The 27,304-nt window shown below is 36.9% G+C and overlaps 2 protein-coding genes across 2 annotated transcripts; both read left to right on the forward strand.

The window, feature by feature from the left end:
• Window positions 1-8,743: 8,743 nt before the first annotated feature.
• On the forward strand, window positions 8,744-10,038 carry LOC132153574 (golgin subfamily A member 6-like protein 24). The gene has a single exon (XM_059562693.1). The coding sequence runs from the start codon at window positions 8,819-8,821 to the stop codon at window positions 10,034-10,036; it is 1,218 nt and encodes a 405-aa protein (XP_059418676.1). The 5' UTR covers window positions 8,744-8,818; the 3' UTR covers window positions 10,037-10,038.
• A 3,722-nt stretch (window positions 10,039-13,760) lies between these two features.
• On the forward strand, window positions 13,761-27,239 carry LOC132153590 (MICAL-like protein 1). The gene is made up of 14 exons (XM_059562694.1): window positions 13,761-14,452; window positions 15,167-15,215; window positions 15,427-15,568; window positions 15,681-15,748; window positions 15,897-16,015; window positions 21,164-21,912; window positions 22,874-23,028; window positions 24,413-24,523; window positions 25,748-25,874; window positions 26,202-26,280; window positions 26,368-26,441; window positions 26,623-26,737; window positions 26,821-26,867; window positions 26,946-27,239. The coding sequence occupies exons 1-14, from the start codon at window positions 14,310-14,312 to the stop codon at window positions 27,068-27,070; spliced, it is 2,103 nt and encodes a 700-aa protein (XP_059418677.1). The 5' UTR covers window positions 13,761-14,309; the 3' UTR covers window positions 27,071-27,239.
• Window positions 27,240-27,304: the final 65 nt, after the last annotated feature.

The raw sequence follows: 27,304 nt of genomic DNA on the forward strand, positions 1-27,304 counted from the left end.
ATAATCATGTATACAGTAGTTCTCCAGGATATATATGAAAAAAATGTAGTTATTGATTAGCTAATAGTGAATTACTATTAATAGTAGAATGTTAATAGTACATTACTCATATGTTCTTGTGTAGTTATTCATTAATGATGGAACAGTATTCTAAAGTCTTACCTTTAACTGTCTCTGACTCGTCCTCTGTTATTCTTTTCTCAACCTTATCATCCCTCATTTAACTCTTCATTTCGGTTTTACTACTCATTAGATTTGTTTTAACATGAAATTGCTTTTTTATACATATTTCCTTTATCTAAGTGTTTCCTTGAAATTTCTGAAAATCTCAGTCACTGTCATTTTTAAGCCACCCACAGAGATTATTTGTGACCATGCACCACAAAAGCACTCATAAGTCGCTGGGGTATATTTGTAGTAATAGCTAAAAATACATTGCATGGGTCCAAATCATTAGGACATTAAGTAAAGATCATGTTCCATTAAGTTATTTTGTGAATTTCCTATACCGTAAATATATCAAATCTTATTTTGAACTTTATTTGGACAGCTTTAAAGGCAATTTTCTCAAAAATTTTATATATTTATTATTTATTTTTTTTATTTTTTTTGGACCCTTAGGTTCCAGTTATTCTCATAGTTGTTTCTCAGCCAAATACTGTCCTATCCTAACAAACCATACATCAATTGAAAGCTTATTTATTCAGCATTATTCAATTATTCAATAAAATTGTTTGTGGTCCAGGGTCACATCTGAGACAGTGCAGATCTCATTCAGTCCACTGAGACACATTGCACTTACACAGTTTAACCACTACTCTTTCAAATGTGGAATTATGATTATGTTAAGTTTGAATGTCACCTTTTTACAATTTCACAACAACAACAACAAAAAGTCTGGTGTAACTGTTGCACACTCACACACACAAAAAACACCCAAGTTGCATTTGGCTTACAAGGCTACATGGCCATTAAACAAAAGTTTTTAGTTAATTGACGTTTTTGTAATGTAAAATTTAGCAGGATTTACTTGATTTGAGTAATCTGTTTTTATTTGTAAATGGTAAATATCTTGTCATTTTTATATAGGCTTCTTAGATTACTGGCTATATTATCAGATAGAAAAAGAAAATGCTACAGTCACTCATAACAGTACTCAAATAAATTCGTAATGAATCTTTTCTGTAATACAATAGAATGCATTTTGGAATGGCAATAACAGAATACTCAAAGCTTCCACGGGGTGGTACTCGTTTGTATGGCAAAGTTACTTTCGGTTTTAAAAACATTCGACGTGTTGGTAAGAAAATGGCGCACAGATCAGGTAAGATGTTTAGCGAATTCTATGCGAATTCTTTAGCTACTTCTATGTCTGTACACGTTTCTTTAATTATCCATCATAATTTAATCCAACCGAATGTTTATCTTATTAAATTGTGTTTCAGTAGTCGAATGTGGCCTATTTGTTTCAAACTGGTACATCGAAACAGGAAGCCCGAAGCTTATTTTTATACACATATTTCATAGGCTACCAGATAATATTTTCTGTTAATTTTTTATTACTATTATTTAGACTGTTTTAACGTGTCACTGTCATAAAATGGGCTTTCAGATAAGCCTCGGCGCCTGTTTTCGAGACAGATTTTGTGTGCCCCAGTTGTCAATATTTTCTTTGTTTGTAAGTGCCATTTTTAATCCTCCTTCCCATACAAATTTAAGTAGAAATTCTACAGCAAAGATGAACTTGAATAAGATCAACAGATAAAACAGAACAACATGTAACCCGTGATCACTCAATCGCACAGCGTGACTGAAACGAAAGTAAAAAAAAAAAAAAACAGAGCTGGTATGCCTAAAAACAGCCTTTCCACCTCTACGATTAACTTATTTCTTCATGGTTTTGGGAAACCCAGTCAAGTTTTAATATATAGTGCTGTTAATTAAAAAAAGCTACAATTTTACTACAAATACCATGGTTAAATTATGGTTAGTGTAGCAAAATCATGCTTCCTTGTGGATTCCATTGTTTAACTGGAAGGTTTTATATATATATATATATAATCTCTGTGTGTGTGTGTGTGTGTGTGTGTGTGTGTGTGTGTGTGTGTGTGTGTGTGTGTGTGTGTGTTTTCTTGTGCTGAGCAGTTTGCAGAAGTATTCCAGACTTGGATCAGCCCAACAGTAAGTCAACTGCTGTGTTTGTATTAGTTTACTGATACATCTGTTGTGCTATTTGACATCTATTAAACAAAGAGTATCAGTCTTTCATTTTGTGAAATTAATTAAATTAACTTATGAAATTAATAATAAATATTATTATAATAAATAATAAACCTTAGTTTAGGTAAAATATACAACACCTGGAATAAATGGTTAAAATTGAATTGACATAATTTGCTTGTTATGATCAATTAAAACATTTCAGCTGAATGGGCTAGTCAATGTCAATGTCAATGTCACCTTTATTTATATAGCGCTTTAAACAAAATACATTGCGTCAAAGCAACTGAACAACATTCATTAGGAAAACAGTGTCAATAATGCAAAAATGATAGTTAAAGGCAGTTCATCATTGGATTCAGTTATGTCATCTCTGTTCAGTTAAATAGTGTCTGTGCATTTATTTGCAATCAAGTCAACGATATCGCTGTAGATGAAGTGAATCTAGTTACTAGTTCAGTAAATGTTGAGCCAGCTAAAAAATAGCATTTCAGGCAACAGTTTGAAGACAGAAATTAAGTGTAAACAAAAAAACAAACAAACAAAAAAAACTTTGAACTAGTTACTATATAATAATTCGCTGTAGAAGCTTTAAATTTTACATAGTTTTGTACAGTGAATACAGGTGCATCTCAATAAATTAGAATGTCGAGGAAAAGTTAATTTTATTTCAGTAATTCAACTCAAATTGTGAAACTTGTGTATTGAATAAATTCAGTACACAGACTGAAGTAGTTTAAGTCTTTGGTTCTTTTAATTGTGATGATTTTGGCTCACATTGAACAAAAACCGACCAATTCACAAGCGTTATCTCAACCTACTCAGTGAGATTCAGCAGCAAGGGTTACACTTACGGTGCATTACAAACAGGATATATCGCCCTCCGAAGGTTGAAAACAATCATGGCCGCCATATTGAAGGGACCTTAGGAATGAAGGATTTCAAAGGGTACAACTGATGGACACGTCGGGCTCTCATGGTCCTTTGTGCAGATTCTTTGCATGATGACGGCACTGTGCAATTTAAGAAAACAGTTGTTTGGTCCCATATTCCCCTCGAACCTTCGAAGCTCTCACTCTGGAGGGTAAACCATTTGAAGGGATAAGGGCTCAGGGATGAGCTCTTTATAGAATATAATCCATAATCTCTTAAATCACTAGGCAGTTTTTTTATGATCACCTCATATTTACAGCAGGGTTAACAGACTTGTTCATTTCAGTGATTTATTTTAGAATTCTGAGAAGAATCCACACATATATATATATATATATATATAAATAAATACAGTACAGACCAAAAGTTTGGAGACACCTTCTCATTCAAAGAGTTTTCTTTATTTTCATGACTTTGAAAATTGTAGAGTCACACTGAAGGCATCAAAACTATGAATTAACACATGTGGAATTATATATGGAATTATATACATAACAAAAAAGTGTGAAACAACTGAAAATATGTCATATTGTAGGTTCTTCAAAGTAGCCACCTTTTGCTTTGATTACTGCTTTGCACACTCTTGGCTTTCTCTTGATGAGCTTCAAGAGGTAGTCACCTGAAATGGTCTTCCAACAGTCTTAAAGGAGTTCCCCGAGAGATGCTTTGCACTTGTTGGCCCTTTTGCCTTCTGTCTGCGGTCCAGCTCACCCCTAAACCATCTCGATTGGGTTCAGGTCCGGTGACTGTGGAGGCCAGGTCATCTGGCGCAGCACCCCATCACTCTCCTTCTTGCTCAAATAGCCCTTGATGCCTTCAGTGTGACTCTACAATTTTCATAGTCATGAAAATAAAGAAAACTCTTTGAATGAGAAGGTGTGTCCAAACTTTTGGTCTGTACTGTATATATATAATTTAGAATAAAATGTTAAATGTTGAAATGTTAAAATTATCACTCCAAAATTTTGCATTTGATGTTTATTTGATTAATTAGAACATTATAATTGTTATTGCCATTATTGTCCAGATTGAGTGTGTTTCATGAGCCATAGGCCAGTACTGTATGCTGTTTTCAGACAAATTGTTCAGTTGTTCACCTGATGCAGTAAAACAAACTGTACAGTACTACTGTAGGTCATTTATGTGCAGATCCTCCAAATGTCCAATTCTTATCCATTTTTAAGATACAATAGATTAATGTCAATTGTGCAAGTCTGTTGTTATTGGTTGATAGCTTGATACAACATTGAAAGGAGAGAAGATAATTAAATTCTAGACCAAGAAGAAGTGCAACTTTCTAAAAGGCTTTCATTAATTGTTTTGAAATAATAATAGAGTATTCTAATATTTTCAGGTTTAATGTCACTTGGTGTGTGACTCAGTACATTCGACACAGAGGAATCTTGTCTTTATTTAGACAATTCTAAGTTACATTATATTAGTGCACATGATGCACTTATTAACATCTGCTCATTTTTGTTTCTATTTTTGTTGCAGGCAGGAGGCATCAGAGTGCAAGTGGTGATCGCCCTAGCAGTACGTAAATTAACACAGTAAATTGTATATGTGCAGTTATTTTACTTAATGGCACAACTTAATTTACACAAGCGTAATGAAACAACATGAAACTTTTTTTTTTAAAACATGAAAAACGAAAATTGCTAAATAAAATGTTGTTCCAAACATCCTATATTGTGGAGAACAGAGCCAAATTAAAGCCATTATTCTTTTAAAATAATCCTTAGATAAGAAATTAAATATGCATTTGTATTATATTACAAACGACTTTATTAATGTTTTTTATTATCATTATTATTTTCTTTTAAACCTTTTTTTTCTTTCTTTTTTTAATCAGAACACATGGTTATTTTAAAAGCCAATCAGTGTTGAAAGGTTATCTTTACTTGTGTAGTTACAATATCTACCAGCAGGTAATGCTAACAAGGATCTTTCCTATTCAGCAGCTCTACCCTGTGTGCCTTGCCCAAAACAATCTAATTTATTGTATTGCATCAATCATTTTTTTCACTATGGGGCCTTACTTTGTAAAAACATCTTATTGAATATATTTTGTGTTTTGTCTTGTTTTTTTTTATGCCATGTACTTAAATTAAATGTATGTAAATCAGAATACTACCAATCCAGTAAACATCAACAAAAGCCATTTTTACACTTGGCAGTGAAACTGAAGCTTCATCACTCTGGGCATGTTTACATTTATTTTTACACAGACCATTTCATGCTGCTCAAAGATTGTATACTATGCATGATTTACCCAACAATTGTATAACCTGCATAGCCTATAATAATAATAATAATAATAATAATAATAATAATAATAATAAAACATAACTCATTACAGTCTAGGGCAGTATCCTAAAAAAATATTTTGGTAACACTTTCTATAAAACCCATATTTATAATAAATTATAAGGTTATTCTAAATTCATTATAATGAATGGACAGTAATATATATATATATATATTGTAGACAGAGTGTCAATATTAACAACATGAGTTCACTGTGTTATAAATCATCATAATCTTCAAAGCTGTAACTACAAATAAGTGAATATTATAATAGATTAAAACTGTTCTTATGAATATTCATGAGATTATATAACATACACACACACACACACACACACACACACACACATATATGTTATTTATATATTATCTTGTAATTGAAATTTCCATTGTAATAAACTGATTATACTGTATACAGTAATTACAATTATTATTATTTTTAACCTTTTTGTCATGTTTGTGTTTAGAAATTATTCTTACTATCCCTATTTAGGCTTATTGTTTTGCATTATAGGTTTTAGGCTCATTTTGAACACAAAATTTTAAAATTGTCTGCAAAACAGTCCCTCTCCTGGTCTAAGCCCTTTATAAAGCACACACAATGCATTTTTCCCCCAAGCCCTTTGATTTTCGACCCTGCCTTACATGATAGCAATTAGGACTAGTATAGTAAACGTCATCATTTCAGTGTTGAACATGTTAGTAACTCTGTTAATCATTAGGGTTCTATTCTGTCATTGGGCTTAGAAACCATAAGGAAATCAACTAATCTGTGGTTTCTATTAAAAAGAATTTGGCTGATTCCTGTGTCTATTCAACATATTTTTCAGTGTCTTTATGGGCATCTACAAAACCAGACCTGAACCTGGTGTTGTGTGGAAGTGGTGCGGATCTGAAGACCTCTGTATCGAAAAGTTTCAGGGGAGAAAAAACACTTTCCTCATCACATCAGATTGAGTCTAGCTCAGAGTGTGTGATGGAGGAGGAGAAGATTCATGGTCGTCTGATCAGTCTTGTGGAGCTTCCAGCTCTCAGTCGGCTTTCAGAGGAGGAAGTGATGCGTCAGACTCTCAACTGTGTGTCTCTCTGTCATCCTGGAGTTCATGCTTTCCTCATCATTGTTCCTGATGCTCCACTGACTGATGAAGTCAAAGCAGAAATAGAGAAGATCCACAGGATATTTGACTCCAGAAAACATTTTATTTTTCTCCTGATAACAGACCCCCTCTGTTGAAGAACACGAGTCCATAAATTCCAGCCCAGAATCTCAGAGGTTAATCAGTCTCTATGGAGGTCAGTACAGATTGATGAGGTTAAAGGAACCAGAAGACACAAAACAGATCCCAGATCTACTAGATTACATAGAGAACATGAACACTGAACCATATACACTTCAGATGTATGTGAAAGCTCAAGAGAACAGAGTCAGAGATAAACTGGAGGAGGTATATCAGAAAGAACTGAAGAGAAAGGAGAAGGAAATAAAAGAGTTACAACAGAAGATTTATTCAGAAGGTCAGTTTATAAAAAATAAATGCTTTTATAGGATTTCCACAATGAAGTGAGTGTTTCCCAACCCTGTTCCTATAGATGCACACTAACAGGGCACAGTTTGAATGCCTTCCTCATCTGATCCATCTGTTTCTGGTCTTGGAATATTTAATAATTGGCTGATTAGTTTATTCAGGTGTGTTTGATTAGGAAAAGTTAGAGAAATGTTGTTTCTGTGGAAAATGGTTGGGAAATACTAATTTGTAACACAAATATGTGGGGCCCCACGGCAAACCAGTTTTTGTTTGTGCTGAATCCAGTTTCTATTTGAATGAAAGGAGAGAAAACTGAATTGTGTGACTAAAGCAGTGGTCTCCAACCCTGCTCCTGGAGAGCTACCATCCTACAGATTTCAGCTCCAACCCTAATAAAACACACCTGAATCAGATAATTGAGGTGTTCATGGCTACTTGATAGTTACAGACAGGTGTGTTGGAGCAGGGTCCAACAAGAGCAAGTCTGCAGGATGGTAGTCCTCCAGGAGCAGGGTTGGAGATCCCTGCTCTAATCTATTTATATGTTATTTGCAGTGTTCCCATTCAGTTTGTTATGACCATTTATCTACATATATTTCATGAGGTGTCTTTTGAGGAACTGTAACTTATATAAAATGTATACAGTTTAGTATCATTTTAGCATCAGAAGCACATATGATGCCTTAAAATTATCTCTCATTAGGGAGCACACTAGGTTTTGTTGTACAGCAGGGATTTTCAAATCTGGCCCATGAGATCCACTTTCCTGCAGAGCTTAGCTCTAACCCCAGTCAAACACACTTGAGTTTGCTAATCAAAGTCTTCAGGATCTTTAGAAACTGAAGCAATTCAATCTAATCATTTGTGTTTTTTCTGTGCTGACACGATTTCCAGGTGCTGAGAGTGAAGATCTGAAGTGTCTGAGGATTGTGCTGATCGGGAGGACAGGAAGTGGGAAAAGTGCAACAGGAAACACTATTCTGGGAAGAGATGAGTTTGAGAGCCGAATGATCACAGATTCAGTCTCAAGCGTTTGTCAGAGGGCAGTTGGAGAAGTTGATGGTCGATCAGTAGCTGTTGTTGATACTCCAGGTCTCAATGACATGACACTGACTAATAAGCAAACAGTGGAAGAAATAGTGAAATGTGTTTCACTGTCATCACCTGGACCTCATGTGTTTGTCATTGTGTTGAGTGTGAAAAGATTCGATCAGGTTGATATGGACACTGTGGATCTGATGAAGAAGATCTTTGGTGATAAAGCTGTTCAGTTCAGCATCGTTCTGTTCTCTAGAGGAGATGAACTGGAAAATACATCAATACAACAACATGTAGAGAGAGGTAAAAGTGAAGATCTGAAGAAACTGATCAGAGATTGTGGAAACAGATTCTTAGTTTTCGATAACAGAGAAAAACAAAACAGAAGTCAAGTGATTCAACTGTTAAACATGATAGAAGAGGTGAAAAATATTAATGAGGGTCGATACTTCACTAACAGAATGTTTGAAGAGGCAGAGACGTCCATTAAAAAGAGAATGAACGAAATACTGAAAGAGAGAGAAAGACAAATTCAGATTAAACATCAGAAATTGAGAGTCAAATATGAGACAGAAATGGAAGAACTGAAGAAGAGACTGGAGGAAGAGAAAAGAAACGCATTTGAGGAGAGAATACAAAGAGAGAATGAGTTCAAACAAAAAGAGGAAAAACTGCTGAAAGATTTAGAAGAAAAACATAAAAAAGATCAGAAGACACGAGAGGTGGACAACAATAAACTATTAAAAGAGGAAAGACAACAAAAAGCTGAATACCTTAGAAAAATAGAAGAGATGAAGAGAGAGATGAAAAATCAGAGATCACAGCATGAAAAACAGCGAAAAGAAAGAGAAGAAGAAGATAGAAAGAGAGAAGAGAAATACAGACAAGATCAAGAAAAGATGAAACATGAACATGAGCGTATTGTTGCAGAATTACAGATGAGACAAGAAGAAGAAATAAAAAGGAGAGGTTTGGATGAGAAAAGGAGGAATGAAGAGGAAGAGGAAGAGAGACGTAGATGGAAAATAAAAATAAAAGAGGCTGAAAATGACAGAAGAGCGATTCAAGAGGAAATAAAACGACAGCAGAGAGAATGGGAGGATGAAAAGAAACAACAGATGAGAGAACGAGAGGAAGAAGAAAGAAAGAGAAAAGAGAGACATGAGGAACAACTGAGAGAAAAACAAGAAGAACTGGAGAAAATGAAAAAGAGATTTGAAAGAGAGAGAGAAGATGAAAGAGAGATGATAGAGGAGCAAAGACAAAAACAGAGAAGAGAAAGACAAGAAAAAGAGAGACATGAGGAACAACTGAGAGAAAAACAAGAAGAACTGGAGAAAATGAAAAAGAGATTTGAAAGAGAGAGAGAAGATGAAAGAGAGATGATAGAGGAGCAGAGACAAAAACAGAGAAGAGAAAGACAAGAAAAAGAGAGACATGAGGAACAACTGAGAGAAAAACAAGAAGAACTGGAGAAAATGAAAAAGAGATTTGAAAGAGAGAGAGAAGATGAAAGACAAAAGGTAGAAAAGGATAAACAGAAAGAGAAAAGTGAAAGAGAAGAAAAAGAGAGAGAATATGAAAACAAAAAAATTGAAATGAAAAGACATTATGAACAACTGGAACGAGAGAGAAAAGAGGAGTGGGAAAGAAGAAAACAAGATGAAGAGCGACAAGAAGAAGAGAGAAAGAGATGGAAGAATATGATTGAAGATCTGAAACGAGAACATAAAAATGAGGTGAAGAGAAGAGAAAGAGAGGAGAAGGAGAGAAAAGAAAGAGAAGAGGAACAGCTAGATGAAATCAAACAAAAACATGAAGAGGAAAGAAAAGAGATGGAAAAGAAATGTCAATATGAAGCCAGAAAACAAGCAGAAGAATTTAAAGAGTCAACAGAAAGAAAACTGCAGCACGTTCTGGAGCTCACCGAGATGATTAAAGAGCATCAAAAACAGCAGGAGTTACTAGACAAACTCTATAAACACCTGAAAGAACAAAAGAAGAAATAAAAGAGCTACAACAAGAATTTTTTGATTACAATCGGGCGGATCTACCGGGGTGGCATGGGGTGGCAAATGCCACCCTAAAAGAAAGTGCCCCCCTAAATTTGTTTTGTGTCAGTACGTTCACGCCTTCATTCTTAAATTCACCCGTCTGTGTTTGCAAAGCGACAGGGATTGAATCGCAGAATTCAGTCACAAATATAACTTTCTGTATAAAGCAGAACGTCGTGGAATTCGGCCATTTTTGAACAAATAAATCAAAAGTAGGGCTGTACATTTAATCAGATCTCGATATGGACTAGTGTCTGTGAATATTAAAGGTCAAAGAGGCTGCAATTGTTGTTCTACACGTCTCTGGGATACGTGTGCTCTACTACTACACACACACTGAAGCACGCGTGGTGTTTTCAGCTCTTCATTATATTGACACGTGATGTAGGCTTCAAATGTGCACGCCAGCGCGCTATGAGAGGATTTCACCATTTCATTTGATAAAACTATCGTCATTCATTCGTATCGTACACAGACAGAAACTGCAATGTCTTTACGACAACCTGTCAAAATAAAATTTGAAGAAATTTAAAGAGAAATATAGTACTATTTAAACTGTACAGTGAAGCAGTGTTGTTGTTGTTGTTGTTTTTGTTTATGTTTCTTATTTTGTATACAGTCACAGTCAAAAACAGTTTGCTTCCCCTCTCACACATCTGCCACTCATCACCTGTGTCTTAACCTTAATGTCTTTCCTGTGATAATGCCCCTTACTTCTATCACTCTTCTATCTCCTATTAAGTGAGATCACATTGTATGGTCACTTATTCCTTATATGAACTGTTTCAAATGCAAGACATTGATTGCATGAGATTAAGTTTGTAAATGATAGCCTGTGCCCTTTTGTAGTGTGTACATATACTATTTATAATCAAACTGATAACTGTGACTAAATTTCTGTATATATATGTCTGCCATATGTTGCCACCCCTCAAAAATTCCTGTCCCCTTCTCGCCACCCCATCAATATTTTTCCAGATCCGCCCCTGATTACAATTATCTTGATGTTTGAAAAAAGGTTAAAAACAATGAAAGATAATCAAATGGCTTTTATACAGACTGATTTTCACACTGAATTGATTACCTATAGTGTAATATTGTTATCCTGATGCTGTTTTGGGCCATTTAATATTGTCATTTTGCTTGCATACTTCAGTATTTAATAAAAAACATAAAATATTGCAACATTATGTTTCCTTCCATTGTTTCCCCTTTTATATATAAAACAGATATTTTGTTTCTTTCCAGTCCTGTCAACCTTTTTAGCATCCATTATGTAAGGTTTTTTTTAGACCTTATCATTGAAATTTATGGTAGTTATCATCCAGTTATTCAAATAAATCTCAGAGATGTTTGAAAGCAGCTGTATGGACTGGTTTACTGAGACGCAATAATTTTATTGTGAAGAGAAAATAAGCAGATGCATGAACAGGTATAGATGAGCACAGAGTGAGTGAATATAGCCAATGCAGAATAAAGAGTTTTCTTCTTCTTTGTTTCCAAGGGATTTTTTTTTCTGTTTTTCAAGATAATGGAAACACTAAAGGATACCAAATATAGAGCACTAGCATTAAAACAGTTAATTTAAAGTTGATTCACATGCAGCGAATACATTTCAGAAGTGTTTGAAACTAAGAAAAGTGTTTGTAGTTCCTGATCTGTCCAGGATGGGAAGCAGTAATTGTGCATTCATCTGACACGGTGAATTAATAGGTGTGTAGAAAGAAATTCTGTCATTAAAAACTTGTTAAAAAGTGTCAACACAAAAACCAAAGTGTTGCATTTATAATTTTGTTCAGTTAAATGTAGCACAGGAGTATATCCCTGGGTGAAAAAAGAGGATGTTTTGTAATTGGTTTTCTTTTTTTAAACAGTCTCCCAGAATCCTTGGCAGAGTATTGGCATCAGTGTCCAGGACACTAGTGTCTCATGCAGGATGATGGTTCTTCTGGGTAAAAGTTGTTCTGGTAAAAGTTCAGCCGGAAACACAATACTGGGACAGTAGGTGTTTAAATCTACACCTGACACAAAATCAGAAACCAGTGAAGAGAAACACGTCACTGTTTCAGGAAGAAAAACGTCTGTAGTTGATCCTTCTGGATTCTTCGATACGGAGATGAGCCCTGAAGAGTTACTGACAGAGATCATGAAGAGTGTTTATTTATCCAGTCCTGGACCTCATGTCTTTCTCATTGTGTTTAATGTGACTGTGAGGATCACTGAACAGGAAGAGAAGATTCCTCAGATGTGAAGGAGGTGTTAAAGAGTATTTAAGCCATCTAGACATGTTTAGAAATCCATGCAAAATGTGCATATTTTGTTGTTTGGCAAGAAATTCATAAGTCTGTTCTTGATGTAAGCCTTCATCTAATGAGGATTTTGATCTTTCATGTTTTCTGTCATTTTTTATTTAATTTTATTTTCCCCCACAATGTTGTTGTTCTTTTGTTTGTTTGTTTTTGCCAATGTCAGAAATGCTTGTGAAATCTCTTCGTCCTCCACATCTGACACCAACTGAAACACCATATTTTCTTTATCATTTCTTTTTTTTTCTGACATGTTTGTGTGTGTGTGTGTGTGTGTGTGTTATTCTGTATCTGACAGCTATTAAATACCTTCATAATGCCTAAAGTGTGTGAATGAATCTTTTTAAATAATCTTTCTCAGCAAATGGGTGTGTGAAGCAACAATAAAAAACAAAACGATCAAATGTTGATTTGCACTACTGACAGGTTCAACGGTTCTGCCGCCACCTACAGTAAGTGTGTTCATACATTGCACTGCAAGTCTTTTCTTTTCTTACAGTTAATTGCTTGCTTCCTGGTGTGTGTGAAAACTTAATCCAGAAAACGATCACATAGCACCACCCAGAATTCAAGGGTTTAATGAATACAGTTTAATTGTTTTGTAAATGTTTATGACAGTCTGTACAAGCTTCTGTTTAGTGTTAAGGTTGCCTGATCTCAACATAAAATAGTCTTAATAATTATTATATATATATATGATAAACAGAATTTCAACTAGCAGTTTGAGACCAATGGAAAACCATGTGGTTTTTGTTAAGACTTTCTTAAGTTGCTGTTAGCCAAGTCATTTTTCTTTCAGTATTTGGTCTCTCTTTATGCTGACTTTAAGAATGTGGCCAGTGATTAATAAACAAATACAAAAAAGAGACAGATGACTAGTTTATGCAACATTTAGAAAACATTCATTTAAATGCAGTGAACTTTAAAGATGATTTGCAGTGTATTAAATATAACTACAACTATATTTTCGAGCTTGTCGACTTTGTGGCGGTACTGAGAAGCACACAAGACACTCGAGGTGAAATGTCTTCCGTTAGAATTCAGTATCAGCAAAATGTAACATGTTTCACTTTCACTTTTGAGTCACGTGACGCTGTTTGTCTCCGGTAGGTGACGCTGTGACTCCGAGTTGACTCACAACAAAGATTGCTCGAGCGATATTGTCATATAACATGTTAACATTTACGCGGTTATGAACAGTGTTGTAAACCGTTCAAATCTGTTTTAAAACATCCAACTAAACCTAAACCTTTTGAGTATATTTGTTTAGTTATCTGACAGTTTAAATATGTCTAATTTCATTTGCTGAATCGCTAAACACTACCGGCGCTGTGCGTGTGTGTGTGTGTGTGTGTGTGTGTGTGCGAGCGCGCGTGTGTTTTGCACACGCTCAAAGCTGCTCTCTGTAGTTGTTCTCTCATCCACAGCCGCAGAGGAAATTCACTTTCAGACTTCAAACTTTCAGAAGCAGCGTGTTTGTGTTTAAATGAGTTTGTTTTCAGACGTGTGCGGGAAACGTGTTTTACGAGAATCTGAACTCATCTGTTGGATTTACAGTTTTAGGATCCGTGTTTGTTCGCTGCTGATGTTTACTGTGATCGCCATCATCAGTCGGTTTGATCTAATCTAATTTTAATCGTTTAACCGGAGCAAGACTGACGGACCGACACTGAAAACAGATGCGGATCCCGAACGGGTTGACTTCTGATGGAGCTGTTTGTGCATTTATAAACGAGAACATTTTGAAGCTGTGCGAAAGCAACGGAGCTGGAAACCAACCCCGAGAGCGCTGAACAGAGTCATGTTTGGTTTGATCTGTGTCTCGTGTTCTGTTCCGGTCTGAAGAGCGCTGAAGAGTCACTGAAGGAGCCTTTAACTGTTTGTTTGTTTGTTTGTTTGTTTGTTTGTTTGTTTGTCTGGTCATGTGTTCACTGAAAGCTCTTCAGGACTGGTGTGGAGATGTTTGTGAAGGTTACTCTGATGTTCTCATCACAGACATGAGCTCTTCATTCACAGATGGACTGGCTTTCTGTGCCATCATCCACAAACACAGACCTGATCTACTGTAAGAGTCATTTAATTTTGAAAAAATACATCTTCTTCTTTAAAAGGATAGCCTATGAGACAGAACTAGTTAAAGAGAGAAACTTGCATAAAGTATCAACACATCACTGTATTATCATAATATAATTATGAGTGATGCACATGAAAACAATACCTTTACCATGGTATTCAATGGTAATCTTTCAGTCTGGGATGTTTCTTGTACTATGTATCACCTTTTTTATGAATGCCAGCTGGTCACACGGGTGACACTGTTGTTTTAGCCGACTTAAGCCACTTGTTAAAACAGTTGCAAAGCTATACACAGGTCAGTTTTTCCTCTATTGTTAAATGATAAAAACTAATGCCGTCATAAACCGCAGGAATTTATGATATGCAAAATGAAGCAATGCGAAATGATATGAAATTGTATAAAATCTTATGAATGAATGTAATTTAATCATAAAAATATATTGAATATTATCATAGGTGCACATTTAAACATTCCACAGTCCTAAACATACATTGATTGATTGATTCCTCGATTGCCCAGTTTGAAAACACTTGCTCTTTTTCAAATGCACATATCCGTAGTGTTTTCTGGCCTGTTTAGAAATACTGTATGTCTTCCACCTCTTCTACATAATACTGTGCGTCTTCCATTTCTTCTCCTATCCAGATGTGTTCTGCATGTATCTGATGAATCTTCAGCTCTCTGTTTGTTTCTCCCTTGCAGAGATTTTCACTCCCTGTCCAAACACAACATCTACGAGAACATGCGTCTGGTGAGTTTTTAGTTCCTGCTGTCGAAGAGATTGAAACATTGAATGTGAGATGGAGGAGTCTCTTCAAAGAAAAAAAAAAAGAAAAAATTGAAGAGTTTTGTTTATCCTTAGAAATTGTAAGAAACCATCTCAGATCTCAAGTTATTGCTCCAGAGAAGCTCCCTGTGATTACTGTAGCTGTGATCTCATGTACTTTCTTCCTCTTCGTCAGGCGTTTGATGTTGCGGAGCGTGAGCTGGGAATTCCTGCTCTTTTAGATCCAGATGAGCTGGTGTCTGTGGAGAAGCCGGATCTACTGTCCATCATCACATATGTCTCTCAGCTCTACTGTTTCTTCAGAGGAAACTCTTACGGTACTGATCATGAGACACCACATTGATTGTTAAAGATCACGCATGTTAATCACAATTCATTTGAACTGAAATGTGTCATTTTATTTATTGATAATCTCTATTTCATCATCAGTCAGTCAGAAGATTTCAGTGAACAAAGAATCCAGCAGCATCAAAACACAAGAACAGACCTGCACTCAGGTATCTATATATACATGTTTTTTTGTGTGTATTCTTTTTTATTGTCTGTTTTATTGTCCTGCCTGTCCTTTTGTCTATCCAACTCTTCACCCATCTGTCTGTCCATCGGTCTGTCTGGTAACTCATAATTCTGCTCTCATTATCTCAGTTCTCATCAGATGTGGTCAGATCTTCAGATAAAAGTGTCTGTAGTGTCTGTCACACACGTGTTCATCTCATTCAGAGGGTTTTGGTGAAGGGACAACTGTATCACCGCTCCTGCTTCAGGTAAAGCACACACACATTGTCACAAACACTGAACACACACACACTCTCTAAATACACACACATTTGTTTCACTGTATTAGTGAAAACATTAGACATTTAGACTTCCCTTGATTTTATGTTAGATTAGTTATATTTTTATGGCCTACCCAACCCCTAAAGATAACCATCACAGAAACCTTTAAAGGGTTAGTTCACCCAAAAATTTTAATTATGTCATTAATGACTCAACCAGTTATCTTCGAGACACAGTTTAAGATATTTTAGATTTAGTCCGAGAGCTCTCAGTCCCTCCATTGAAACTGTGTGTACGGTCTACTGTCCATTAGGGCTGCAACTAACGATTATTTTGATAATCGATTAATCTGTCGATTATTTTTACGATTAATCTATTAATCGGTTTATGTACTTACAGTATATTTTAGTTTTTTCCATTTTTTCCCCAAGTAAATTATTAATAAAGGGTCTTTATCATTCAGCATAGATTTTTAAGAGATTTTAACCATTTTGCATTGTCATATCCTCATCAAAAATATACCTGGAGTTGTTTTATTATGTGTTAGTAATCCTTTGTCGAACTCTTCTGCAATCAAAACACTGACCCATACTCTAGCAAATTTCACAAGGAGATTTCAAATAATGTTTTCACCATGGCAGTCCTTAGGGCTCCTAAAGTAGTTTAACATCCCAAACAAAGCTTAAGGAATCTTTCAGAACATATTTTCACGAAGAATAAGGATAAAACAGAATAAAATTGCAGTAAATTGCATTTTATTATTTACTAGGAAATAGAGCTGAAACAACGAATCGATTTAATCGATTAAAATCGATTATTAAATTAGTTGTCAACTAATTTAGTCATCGATTCGTTGCTAAATAACTTTTATTTGCCGTAAGCGGCTCATTTCGTGCATATTTCAAATCTGCGGTGACCAAAGTGTGGCAGTAATGAGCCACCGGAGGTTTTACTCAGCCAGTACAACAGGAGAAGTAGCGAATAGCCAATAGCTGGCCTCGTTTTATGTCACGTGCTTCCCGAACAGTGTCTCTGCAGCATTTAGCGGGATGTGGGAGACTGGGAGTACTTTACTTTGAGCCTTCAAAAAAGAAGAGTAACCTGTAAACTCTGCACTACTGAACTGTTTAAGGGGACGTTCACATATCGCGTCTTTTGCGCGCTCAAGTTCGTTATTTCCAACACCGCACCGCATCGAGTTAAAAACATCTCAACTTTTCAGAATGCTGCAAGCGCATCGCGGGTCATGTGACAAGAACTAACCAATCAGCTTCATCCTTTCCCGTAACAACGTTAAAAGCTCAGTCAACATGAAAGGAACAGCTGATCATAGTTGTATATGGATTTCCATTTTGAAATAAATTTAGTAGCAGAGCTACTGCAAGCGATTTTTGAGCTGCAAATCCATTTATTCTTTGCTGAAATTTCCGCGTCTTCAAGGAGAGAGCACGTCATGGTTGCTTAGCAAAGGCAGACGCCTCAGGGGCGCTTCTGAACGAGCGCTTTGGAAAGGAGGAGAAAGCGGCGCGCCTAGCGTTTTCCACGCGTTTTTAGGCACGATATGTGAACGGCCCCTAAGACTTTTATTTGTTTTTTATTTGTGCAGTTTGTCGTTTAACAGTTCAAAATTCAGTCGTGCAGCCTAATTATGACTGAATGAGAGAGGTAAATGTTTAAAGATATTTGAAATGCACTTTTTTTCTAAGTATTCACTGCTCTTTTTCACACAGCAGGTTTTTTGTGTGTGACATTTTTTTTTTTCTGGACAACCTTCTGATGGATTTTACTTTAAATTGTGAGTTCCATTCAGGTTTCATGCCATTGGCACTTTATTCGAAGGATTGTTTACAATTTCACAGCAAAAGCTATAAAGCTGTTTCCCAGTAAATAATAAAATACAATGCACTGCAATTTTATTCTGTTTTATCCTTATTCTTCGTGAAAATATGTTCTGAAAGATTCCTTAATAAGCTTCGTTCGGGATGTTAAACTACTTTAGGAGCTCTAAGGACTGCCATGGTGAAAACATTATTTTAAATCTCCTTGTGAAATTTGCTAGAGTATGGGTCAGTGTTCTGATTGCAGAAGAGTTCGACAAAGGATTACTAACACAATAAAACAACTCCAGGTATATTTTTGATTAGGATATGACAGTGCAAAATGGTTAAAATCTCTTAAAAATCTATGCTGAAGGATAAAGACCATTTATTAATAATTTACTTGGGGAAAAAATGGGAAAAACTAAAATATAAGCACATAAACCGATTAATCGATTAATCGTAAAAATAATCGACAGATTAATCGATTATCAAAATAATCGTTAGTTGCAGCCCTACTAGGAAACAGCTTTATAGCTTATGCTGTGAAATTGTAAACAATCCTTCGAATAAAGTGCCAGTGGCATGAAACCTGAATGGAACTCACAATTTAAAGTAAAATCCATCAGAAGGTTGTCCAGAAAAAAAAAAATTGGACACACACAAAAAACCTGCTGTGTGAAAAAGGGCAGTGAATACATAGAAAAAAAAGTGCATTTCAAATATCTTTAAACATTTACTTCTTTCATTCAGTCATAATTAGGCTGCACGACTGGTAAACGAAAAACTTATCACAGAACATGTTTGTAAAGCTTTAAATGTTAACTGTTAAAAAGCAATGTTATCAGCTTTTACGACTAAACATTTGCAAACAACATTGTACTGGAGAATCTGCACAAATAAAAGTCTTACATATCGCGCCTAAAAACACGTGGAAAACGCTAGGCGCGCCGCTTTCTCCTTCTTTCCAAAGCGCTCGGGCAGTTGCGCCCCTGAGGCGTCTGCCTTTGCTAAGCAACCATGACGTGCTCTCTCCATGAAGATGCGAAAATTTCAGCAAAGGATAAATGGATTTGCAGCTCTAAAAATCGCTTGCAGTAGCTCTGCTACTAAATTTATTTCAAAATGGCAATCCATATACAACTATGATCAGCTGTTCCTTCATCTTGGCTGAGCTTTCAATGTTGTTACGGGAAAGGATGAAGCTGATTGGTTAGTTCTTGTCACATGACCCGCGGTGCGCTTGCAGCTCTCTGAAAAGTTGAGATGTTTTTAACTCTATGCGGTGCGGACGCGCCTGGAAAAATGGGCGCGTTGCACAGCGTGCGTGTCATGACCGCGCCGCTTCCATTATGAGCGCGCATACTGCGCGTCTACATTGGAAATAACGAATTTGAGTCCGCAAAAGACGCGATATGTGAACAACCCCTTAAACAGTTCAGTAGTGCAGAGTTTACAGGTTACTCTTCTTTTTTGAAGGCTCAAAGTAAAGTACTCCCACATCCCACTGAATACTGCAGAGACGCTGTTCGGGAAGCACGTGACATAAAACAAGGCCAGCTATTGGCTATTCGCTACTTCTCCTGCTGTACTGGCTGAGTAAAACCTCCCGTGGCTCATTACTGCCACACTTTGGTCACCGCAGATTTGAAATGAGCCGCTTACGGCAAATAAAAGTTATTTAGCAACTAATCAATGACTAAATTAGTTGACAACTAATTTAATAATCGATTTTAATCGATTAAATCGATTCGTTGTTTCAGCTCTACTGTCCATGTCCAGAAAGGTAAGAAAAACATCATCAAAGTAGTCCATGTGACATCAGAGGGTCAGTTAGAATTTTTTGATGCATCGAAAATACATTTTGGTCCAAAAATAGCAAAAAAAAACTATGACTTTATTCAGCATTGTCTTCTCTTCCGTGTCTGTTGTGAGCGCGTTCACTGCAGTGTAGTGATATCCGGTTCGTGAAAGAATCACTCGATGTAACCGGATCTTCACCGAATCGAACTGAATCATTTGAAACGGTTCACGTCTGCAATACGCATTAATCCACAAATGACTTAAGCTGTTAACTATTTTAATGTGGCTGACACTCCCTCGGAGTTCAAACAAACCAATATCCCTGTGTAATTCATGTACTCAAACAGTACACTGACTGAACTTCTGTGAAGAGAGAACTGAAGATGAACACCGAGCCGAGCCAGATCGTTCACGAGTCAAGAACCGTTTCTGTCAGATGCGCCTGATTCGAGAACCGAGGAGCTGATGATACTGCGCATGTGTGACTCAGCGTGAAGCAGACTGACACACAGAGCGTCTGAACCGAACTGATTCTTTTGGTGATTGATTCTGAACTGATTCTGTGCTAGTGTTATGAGCGCGGGTAAACCGAAGGCTTGAATCGAGGGCAATCATCGCAAATGAAGTCATTAGGTTGAGCACAAAAGAACCTTTTCTTCAACAGGTTTATTGAATTGAACTGTCCAAAATAACTACTTGTGATCCAAAAACCGATGCAACCGGTTCTTGACTCGTTATTTGGCTTGGCTCGGTGTTCATCTTCAGTTCTCTCTTCACAGCAGTTCAGTCAGTGCACTGTTTGAGTAAATGAATTACTCCGGGATATTGGTTTATTTTAACTCCGAGGGAGTGTCAGCCACATTAAAAAAGTTAACAGCTTAAGTCATTTGTGGATTAATGCGTGTTGGAGACGAGAACCGTTTCAAACGATTCAGTTCGATTTGGTGAACTGGTTCAAGAAGATCCGGTTACATCGAGATGTTTCGTTCGCAAACCGGATATCACAAACTGCTTTGTTTTGAACTCTCTCACAACAGACCCGGAAGAGAAGACAATGCTAAATAAAGTCATAGTTTTTGCTATTTTTTGGACCAAAATGTATTTTCGATGCTTCAAAAAATTCTAACTGACCCTCTGATGTCCCATGGACTACTTTGATTATGTTTTTCTTACCTTTCTGGACATGGACAGTATACCGTGCACACAGTTTCAATGGAGGGACTGAGAGCTCTCGGACTAAATCTAAAATATCTTAAACTGTGTTCAGAAGATGAACGAAGGTCTCACGGGTTTGGAAAGAACATGAGAGTGAGTTATTAATGACATGATTTTGATTTGTGGGTGAACTAACCCTTTAACTAGTGAGGACCAATGTCAAATGTCCGTTGTCATTTGTCGTGATATTACAGTATTTAAGTGAGGACATTTGACCCTCACAGGTATAGCTAAACCTGTACATAATCATCTAACTCTCTCCCACACTCACTGTACTGATCGTCTGCCGGTGTGTTTCAGATGCAGTCGCTGTCGTCGCTCTCTGCTGCCGATCTCTTTCACAGTGAACAGTGAGATGGGTTCACTGCAGTGCAGTTATCCCTGCAAACCTGCTTCTGGTCTTGACGGGCCTGCAGATCTATACTCACAGAACAACACCAGTGAGATGGATGGAGACAGGAGTGAGATTGACAGAGACAGGAGTGAGACGGATGGAGACAATGAGACGGACGGAGACAGGAGTGAGACAGATGGAGACAGGAGTGAGATGGACAGGGACAGGAGTGAGACGGATGGAGACAATGAAACAGACAGAGACTGGATTGAGACGGACGGATACAGGAGTGAGACAGACAGAGACAAGAGTGAGACAGATGGAGACAATGAGATGGACGGAGACAGGAGTGAAATGGACTTCTACAGGAGTGAGACGGACAGAGACATGAGTGAAATGGATGGACACAGGAGAGAGACGGACAGAGACATTAGTCAAATGGACGGACACAAAAGTGAGACAGATGGAGACAGTAATGGGGTGGACAGAGACAGAAGTGAGACTGACGGAGACAGGAGTGAGACGAACGGAGACAAGAGTGAGACGGACAGAGACCGGAGTGAGACGGATGAAGACAAAATGGATAATGGACGTCTATCTACCTCATTAGAGACTGACATACAAGAACCTCCCAAACCTGCTCCCAGAAGGAGGGCGGAGCCTCAGGACCCTCTTTGCCCCACCCCCAGATCAGCAGATCATCGCCCTGAAAACGGTTAGAATCTTTATCTCAGTGTTACTATGTTACCTTTACTATTGCTACAGTGTAAACGTCATAAAATACACTGTTTCGGTACATTCAACTTATGTGTTTCCAGTAGCTGTCCAGTGATAATTAATGATTAATGCATTTATTTGAATTCAAACAGACAAAAGCTTTTCTGACCTGTCCCATTCATTCTCTTCCCAGCATGCACTGGACAATGTATAAATAATAATGTTACATTGATTGACTTCTTACCAGTTTTACATACACTGTTGACAATAGTATTATCATCACTATTATTAAAGATTAGCAGAGTTTTTTTGTGATTGTTCATGTGCATAGGTCTGAAAACATGAAATACATAATACTAAACAATTTATAACTATATAAAGTAATATCAGTACAAAACCATTTTTACATTTAGCTGACGATTTTATCCAAAGCGACTTACAATTGCTATATATGTCAGAGGTTGCACGCCTCTGGAGCAACCAGGGGATTAAGTGTCTTGCTCAGGGACACATTGGTGTCTCACAGTGGATTCGAACCAGGGTCTCTCACACCAAAGGCATGTGTTTTATCCACTGTGCCATCAACACCCAGGTTGATAGGTTTTAGGTTGATATCAACATTCTTTAAATGAATCTTTATATATATTGGTACAGTAATGATAGCTTAATTAGATTTTCTTTTATGCATGTGGCTCTATATCAAGTGCTTCACCTTGTTTTTAATGTCTTGCTCAAATCAGTACTCACAAAACACATACATTTTTCCTAATTTTATTCATTTGTTATTTTTGATCCTGCTATATATAATGGTTTCATAAAGTATATTTAATTTTAAATAGGTGATTATTACAGTGATGGTTTACCTTGATGTTTTAAATTCAGTCATGAAATCTGAAATTGGTATCAGTTGAAATGCATGTTTTAAAGTTTCTCGTGTGATTTTCTCATTCTGGTCTCAGTGTCGTCTCAGAGCACTGTCCGTAAGGAACATCCCTGGATGAAGCTGGTTGATCCGGGTCCTTGGTCTCATCTTCCTCCGGCTCCATCCTCTCATTCCCGCCACTGGCCCATGACCTTTAACCCCTTCTTGCAGGACAAGTCCAAGGATGAAGAGGTACTGAATAAGTTAGTTTCTGAAGAACTGACACAAACCAGCAGGTTTATTCAACCAACACTGGTTTGGACTCATCTAGTTTAAGTTTGGCCTCCTCTATGTTTAGCCCCCTCTGGTTTTCAGTCATATGATCTCTAGACTGGGAATAGAGTTGCTGGTGTTAGCAGAGGCTTCAGTATCAGGTTTACCTGAGAAAGACTGATTCACAGTCTTTGACTTAGTTACAGATTTGTATTTTTAACTGCTTACATTTTAAAAAAATGTGCCTCTTTAAAAAAAAAAAAACTTTATACACATCCTAAAATTTTACGCACAAAATTACTAATTTAATTTTAGTCACAAAATTTACGCAGCAAACTTCCTTACATCTCTTGCAAAATGAAGCACTGCATTCAAAATATCACAAACATTTGCAAACACCTTTGCCATATTATTAATTCCTGTTAGATTTATGTGTGTTACATAGAGAACTGTGTGTTGTGTTCTGTAAAAAGTGTTTTATGTAATTGAAAACTTAGTCAAAGGCCAGAATTAGTATATGGCCTTGTGATTTGGTGTGTGCTTCTGCTATTTGAGTGTCAGCTTTCAGAAACTGTGTGACAAGTAAATATTTTGAAAAAAAAAACTGTAAGCTAACTCAAAATGGACAAAATTTGTACCACATGTGTGATTGTATAATCACGGAAGATGAAGAACCTTAAACCTAATTCATCATTTATTCATGAGATCAGATCTGAGTTTAGAGCAGATTCGACCTGAGTCTATAATTCAGACCAAGAACCAGGATCTTCACTTTAATGAACTGAAATAGAGAACAGAGTGCAGCTTTATTTCCCTTTCAGAGTCATGTGAACTCTCTCTAATGTTCAACCTGTGGTTGAAGCTGTTATCACTTGTATCTAGTCGATGTGTGTGTGTGTGTGTGTGTGTGTGTGTGTGTGTGTGTGTGTGTGTGTGTGTGTGAGCATCATACAGTCAGAGAATCAGACAAACAAACATCTGACGCTCAAGAGTCACAGTTTGTGGTTGTGGGTTATTTTTCTCTTTGCAAACTCTCTTTTGTGTCTGTGTGTGTGTGTGCTCTTGTTTTTGTGACATATCAGCACACAACTCTGTATAATAACATGGGTATGACACAGGTATTACAAGGAGAGGGTAAAAATGCACAAAGTTTCCTGTGAGGGTTAGGGTTAGGTGTAGGGCCATAGAATATACAGTTTGTACAGTATAAAAACCATTACGCCTATGGGATGAACACACTTTACACAAAAACAAACGTGCTTGTGTGTGTGTGTGTGTGTGTGTGTGTGTGTGTGTGTGTGTGTGTGTGTGCGCATGTGGTGTGTGTTTTAACATGAGACTATCTGTTTTCCTCTTTGTCAAGAAAAACCCTATCAGCTGCAAAGCCTCAGTTGCACACAAAACCTCATCTTCAGTTCCCAGCATGCACCAGGCTGCAGCTTCTGTTCATGGTTTCCCGCTGATCAAGAGGAAGGTGAGACACAAACTGTCTTTGTTGTGCTGCTGGAGTGAACAATACTTCATGTGAATGATAAGAGAGGTTTACTTACAGTACAAGATAATCTTAGAGAAAAAAAAACCCTTCAAGGGTTTGTTCACCCAAAAATTTAAATTAGACTGTTTTACGCACCCCAGAGGCATCCTAGGTGTATATGACCTTCTTCTTTCAGACGAATCCAGTCAGAGTTATATTAAAAATTGCCTTTGATCTTTCAAGCTCAGTTGCTGCAGTCTGCGGGTGTTGGATTGCTTCAGTCCAAAAGATTAGCCAATTTTATTTCACATCTTTTTTACTGAAGCAATGTAACACACACTGACTGCAATGATAGAGCTTGAAAGATCAAAGTTTTTATTATAACTCCGACTGGATTCATCTGAAAGAAGAAGGTCATATACATATAGGATGCCTTGAGGGTGAATAAAATGCAGCCTAATTTTCATTTTTGGGTGAACTAACCCTTTAAATTGAATTATTATATGAATTCATACATTCGATTAGGTTTCAGTTTCAACAATGCATTTGTTTCTCTGTGTATATTCAGATTTAAAAACATTCATAAATAGTTGTCCCTTCAACGTTAGATGTGAAAAGAGCTTTGCGATGAAACGTTTGCAGCAACTGTTGCAGTTTAATTCAGTTGGAAATTTGTCCAACATTTAATGTGAACCTGGAGCAAGAAACCTGTCTTAAGTAGCATGTATAACCAACAATGGGTCAAAATGATACATTTTTCCTTTATTCCATAAATCATTAGGATATTAAGTAAAGATCATGTTCAATGAAGATATCGTATACATTTCTTAGCATAAATATATTAAAACAAAAATTTTAATTAGTAATATGCATTGCTAAGAACTTAATTTGAACAACTTTAAAGGCGATTTTCTCAGTATTTAGATATTTTTCTTTGCACTCTCAGAAAATACAGATTTTCAAATAGTTGAAAACCCAATATTGTCCTATCACAACAAACCATACATCAATGGCAAATGTATTTATTAAGCTTTCAGATGATAAGTTTAAAAAATCAACCCTTTTGACTGGTTTTGTGGTCCAGGGACACAAATAATTTTGATATTAAAGCACAGGATCACAAACACAACACTTCCTTCTTCCTCTGAGCTTTGGGGTTGAATCTGCTTCTCTCTGTAAGCACCAGATGTTTGAGTGTCTGGATGACTGATGGATTGTGTTCAGGTGATCACAGACACACGCGTGTCAGAGAAGCAGGTGTGTGCGGAGCAGAAGAAGCTGGAGGAGCGTCTCCTGGAGCTGGAGAGGAGAGGAGTGCAGCTGGAGACTGAGATGAGGAGATGCACCAATGGTAAGCAGTCCTTCAACTACAGCAGATACGGTAATGCTCAGTGTTGGGGGAAACGCATTATAAGTAACACAAGTGATTTGTTTAACATTTACGTCATGATTACAAATTCATGCGTGGTGCACTTAGAATATAATTTTCTTTAACTTGGCTTAATTAAGAAAAGGTTACTTGAAAATGTAGCTACAACATGATTCAAGTAGACTAATTAAAAACACGGTAGTATTTAGTCTACTGTAAATAACTATAGTAGCTGCTGACAGATGCAGTAAACAGACAAGCTAACTGTTTGTGTGTGTGTGTGTGTGTGTGTGTGTGTGTGTGTTTCAGAGAATCTTCTAGTTGACTGGTTCCTTCTGGTTCATGAGAAGAGCATGTTAGTGCGCAGAGACACAGAGATGGTGTATATGTGAGTACACACATTTAACACACATCACACAGATACACCACATGACCAGCAGAATAATGTGTGTGTAACGTGTGTGTGTGTTTTCAGGGTGAAGCAGCAGCGTCTGGAGGATCAACAGGCCGATGTGGAGTTTGAGATCAGATGCCTCTTTAACAAACCAGGTATACACGCAATAAATTGTATTCATACATGTGAATATGTTTGTGTTGATGTGATTTAATACTGATCAGTGTGAATTCTGCTTTAATCTCAGAAGAACATCAGAGTTTACAGTGAATGAACCGATCTGAGTCCTGTGTGTCGTAGTGTGTAGCTGATTGTGAATGTGTGTGTGATTCTCAGAGCAGGACTGGAGCTCTGACGACAAACATCAGGAACATCTGCTGATGTCACGCCTGCTGTCAATCATCCAGCAGAGGAATGACATCATCAGCAGCCTGGATCAGGACAGGCAGAGGTCAGAGGTCATGTGATCAGCAGTGTGAGGTCCCATGATGATTGTGCGTTATTACTGATGGATGTGTTGTTGTTCTTCATCAGGGAGAAGGAGGAGGACACGATGCTGACCGCTGTGATCCAGAGGATGGGTGAGAAACAGCCCTCTTTCTCTTTCTCTCTCACTGTCCTGTAGTTTTACTGCTTCAACACTCTCCATCTCTCTCTAGAGTTCCTGACGCAGACGGACAAACAGCTGGACAAATGCAGCAGGAGCTTTAAACGCTTTCAGATGTTCAAGAAATCCAGCTGTAAGACTGAAAACACCAGCAGAAGAAAGAAGAAAAACAGCTGAACAACAGAAAGAGCCTGTTCATTAAATAATGTCCAAAATAGAAAATAAACACAGCCATCAGGACAAACTGAACTGTGTATTTTGAGCTGTATATATATATATATATATATATAGTTTATAAGCGTGTAGAATGGCCACATCTTAACAGTATTTATCATTTATATCTACCATTTTCATATTTATTTGTGACATCAAAGTTTTTTTTATGCTAAGATGTCTTTAGTTATTGCACGT

The sequence above is a fragment of the Carassius carassius genome, chromosome 1, assembly GCF_963082965.1.
Source record: "Carassius carassius chromosome 1, fCarCar2.1, whole genome shotgun sequence".
In the NCBI taxonomy this organism is placed as follows: Eukaryota; Metazoa; Chordata; class Actinopteri; order Cypriniformes; family Cyprinidae; genus Carassius; species Carassius carassius.

Coding starts and splice junctions, on each gene's coding strand:
- LOC132153574 (XM_059562693.1), top strand. CDS start 8,819: ATGAAGAGAGAGATGAAAAATCAGAGATCACAGCATGAAAAACAGCGA.
- LOC132153590 (XM_059562694.1), top strand. CDS start 14,310: ATGTGTTCACTGAAAGCTCTTCAGGACTGGTGTGGAGATGTTTGTGAA. Junction 14,453..15,166: donor AAACACAGACCTGATCTACT/GTAAGAGTCATT, acceptor TCTCCCTTGCAG/AGATTTTCACTCCCTGTCCA. Junction 26,442..26,622: donor ATGCCTCTTTAACAAACCAG/GTATACACGCAA, acceptor TGTGATTCTCAG/AGCAGGACTGGAGCTCTGAC.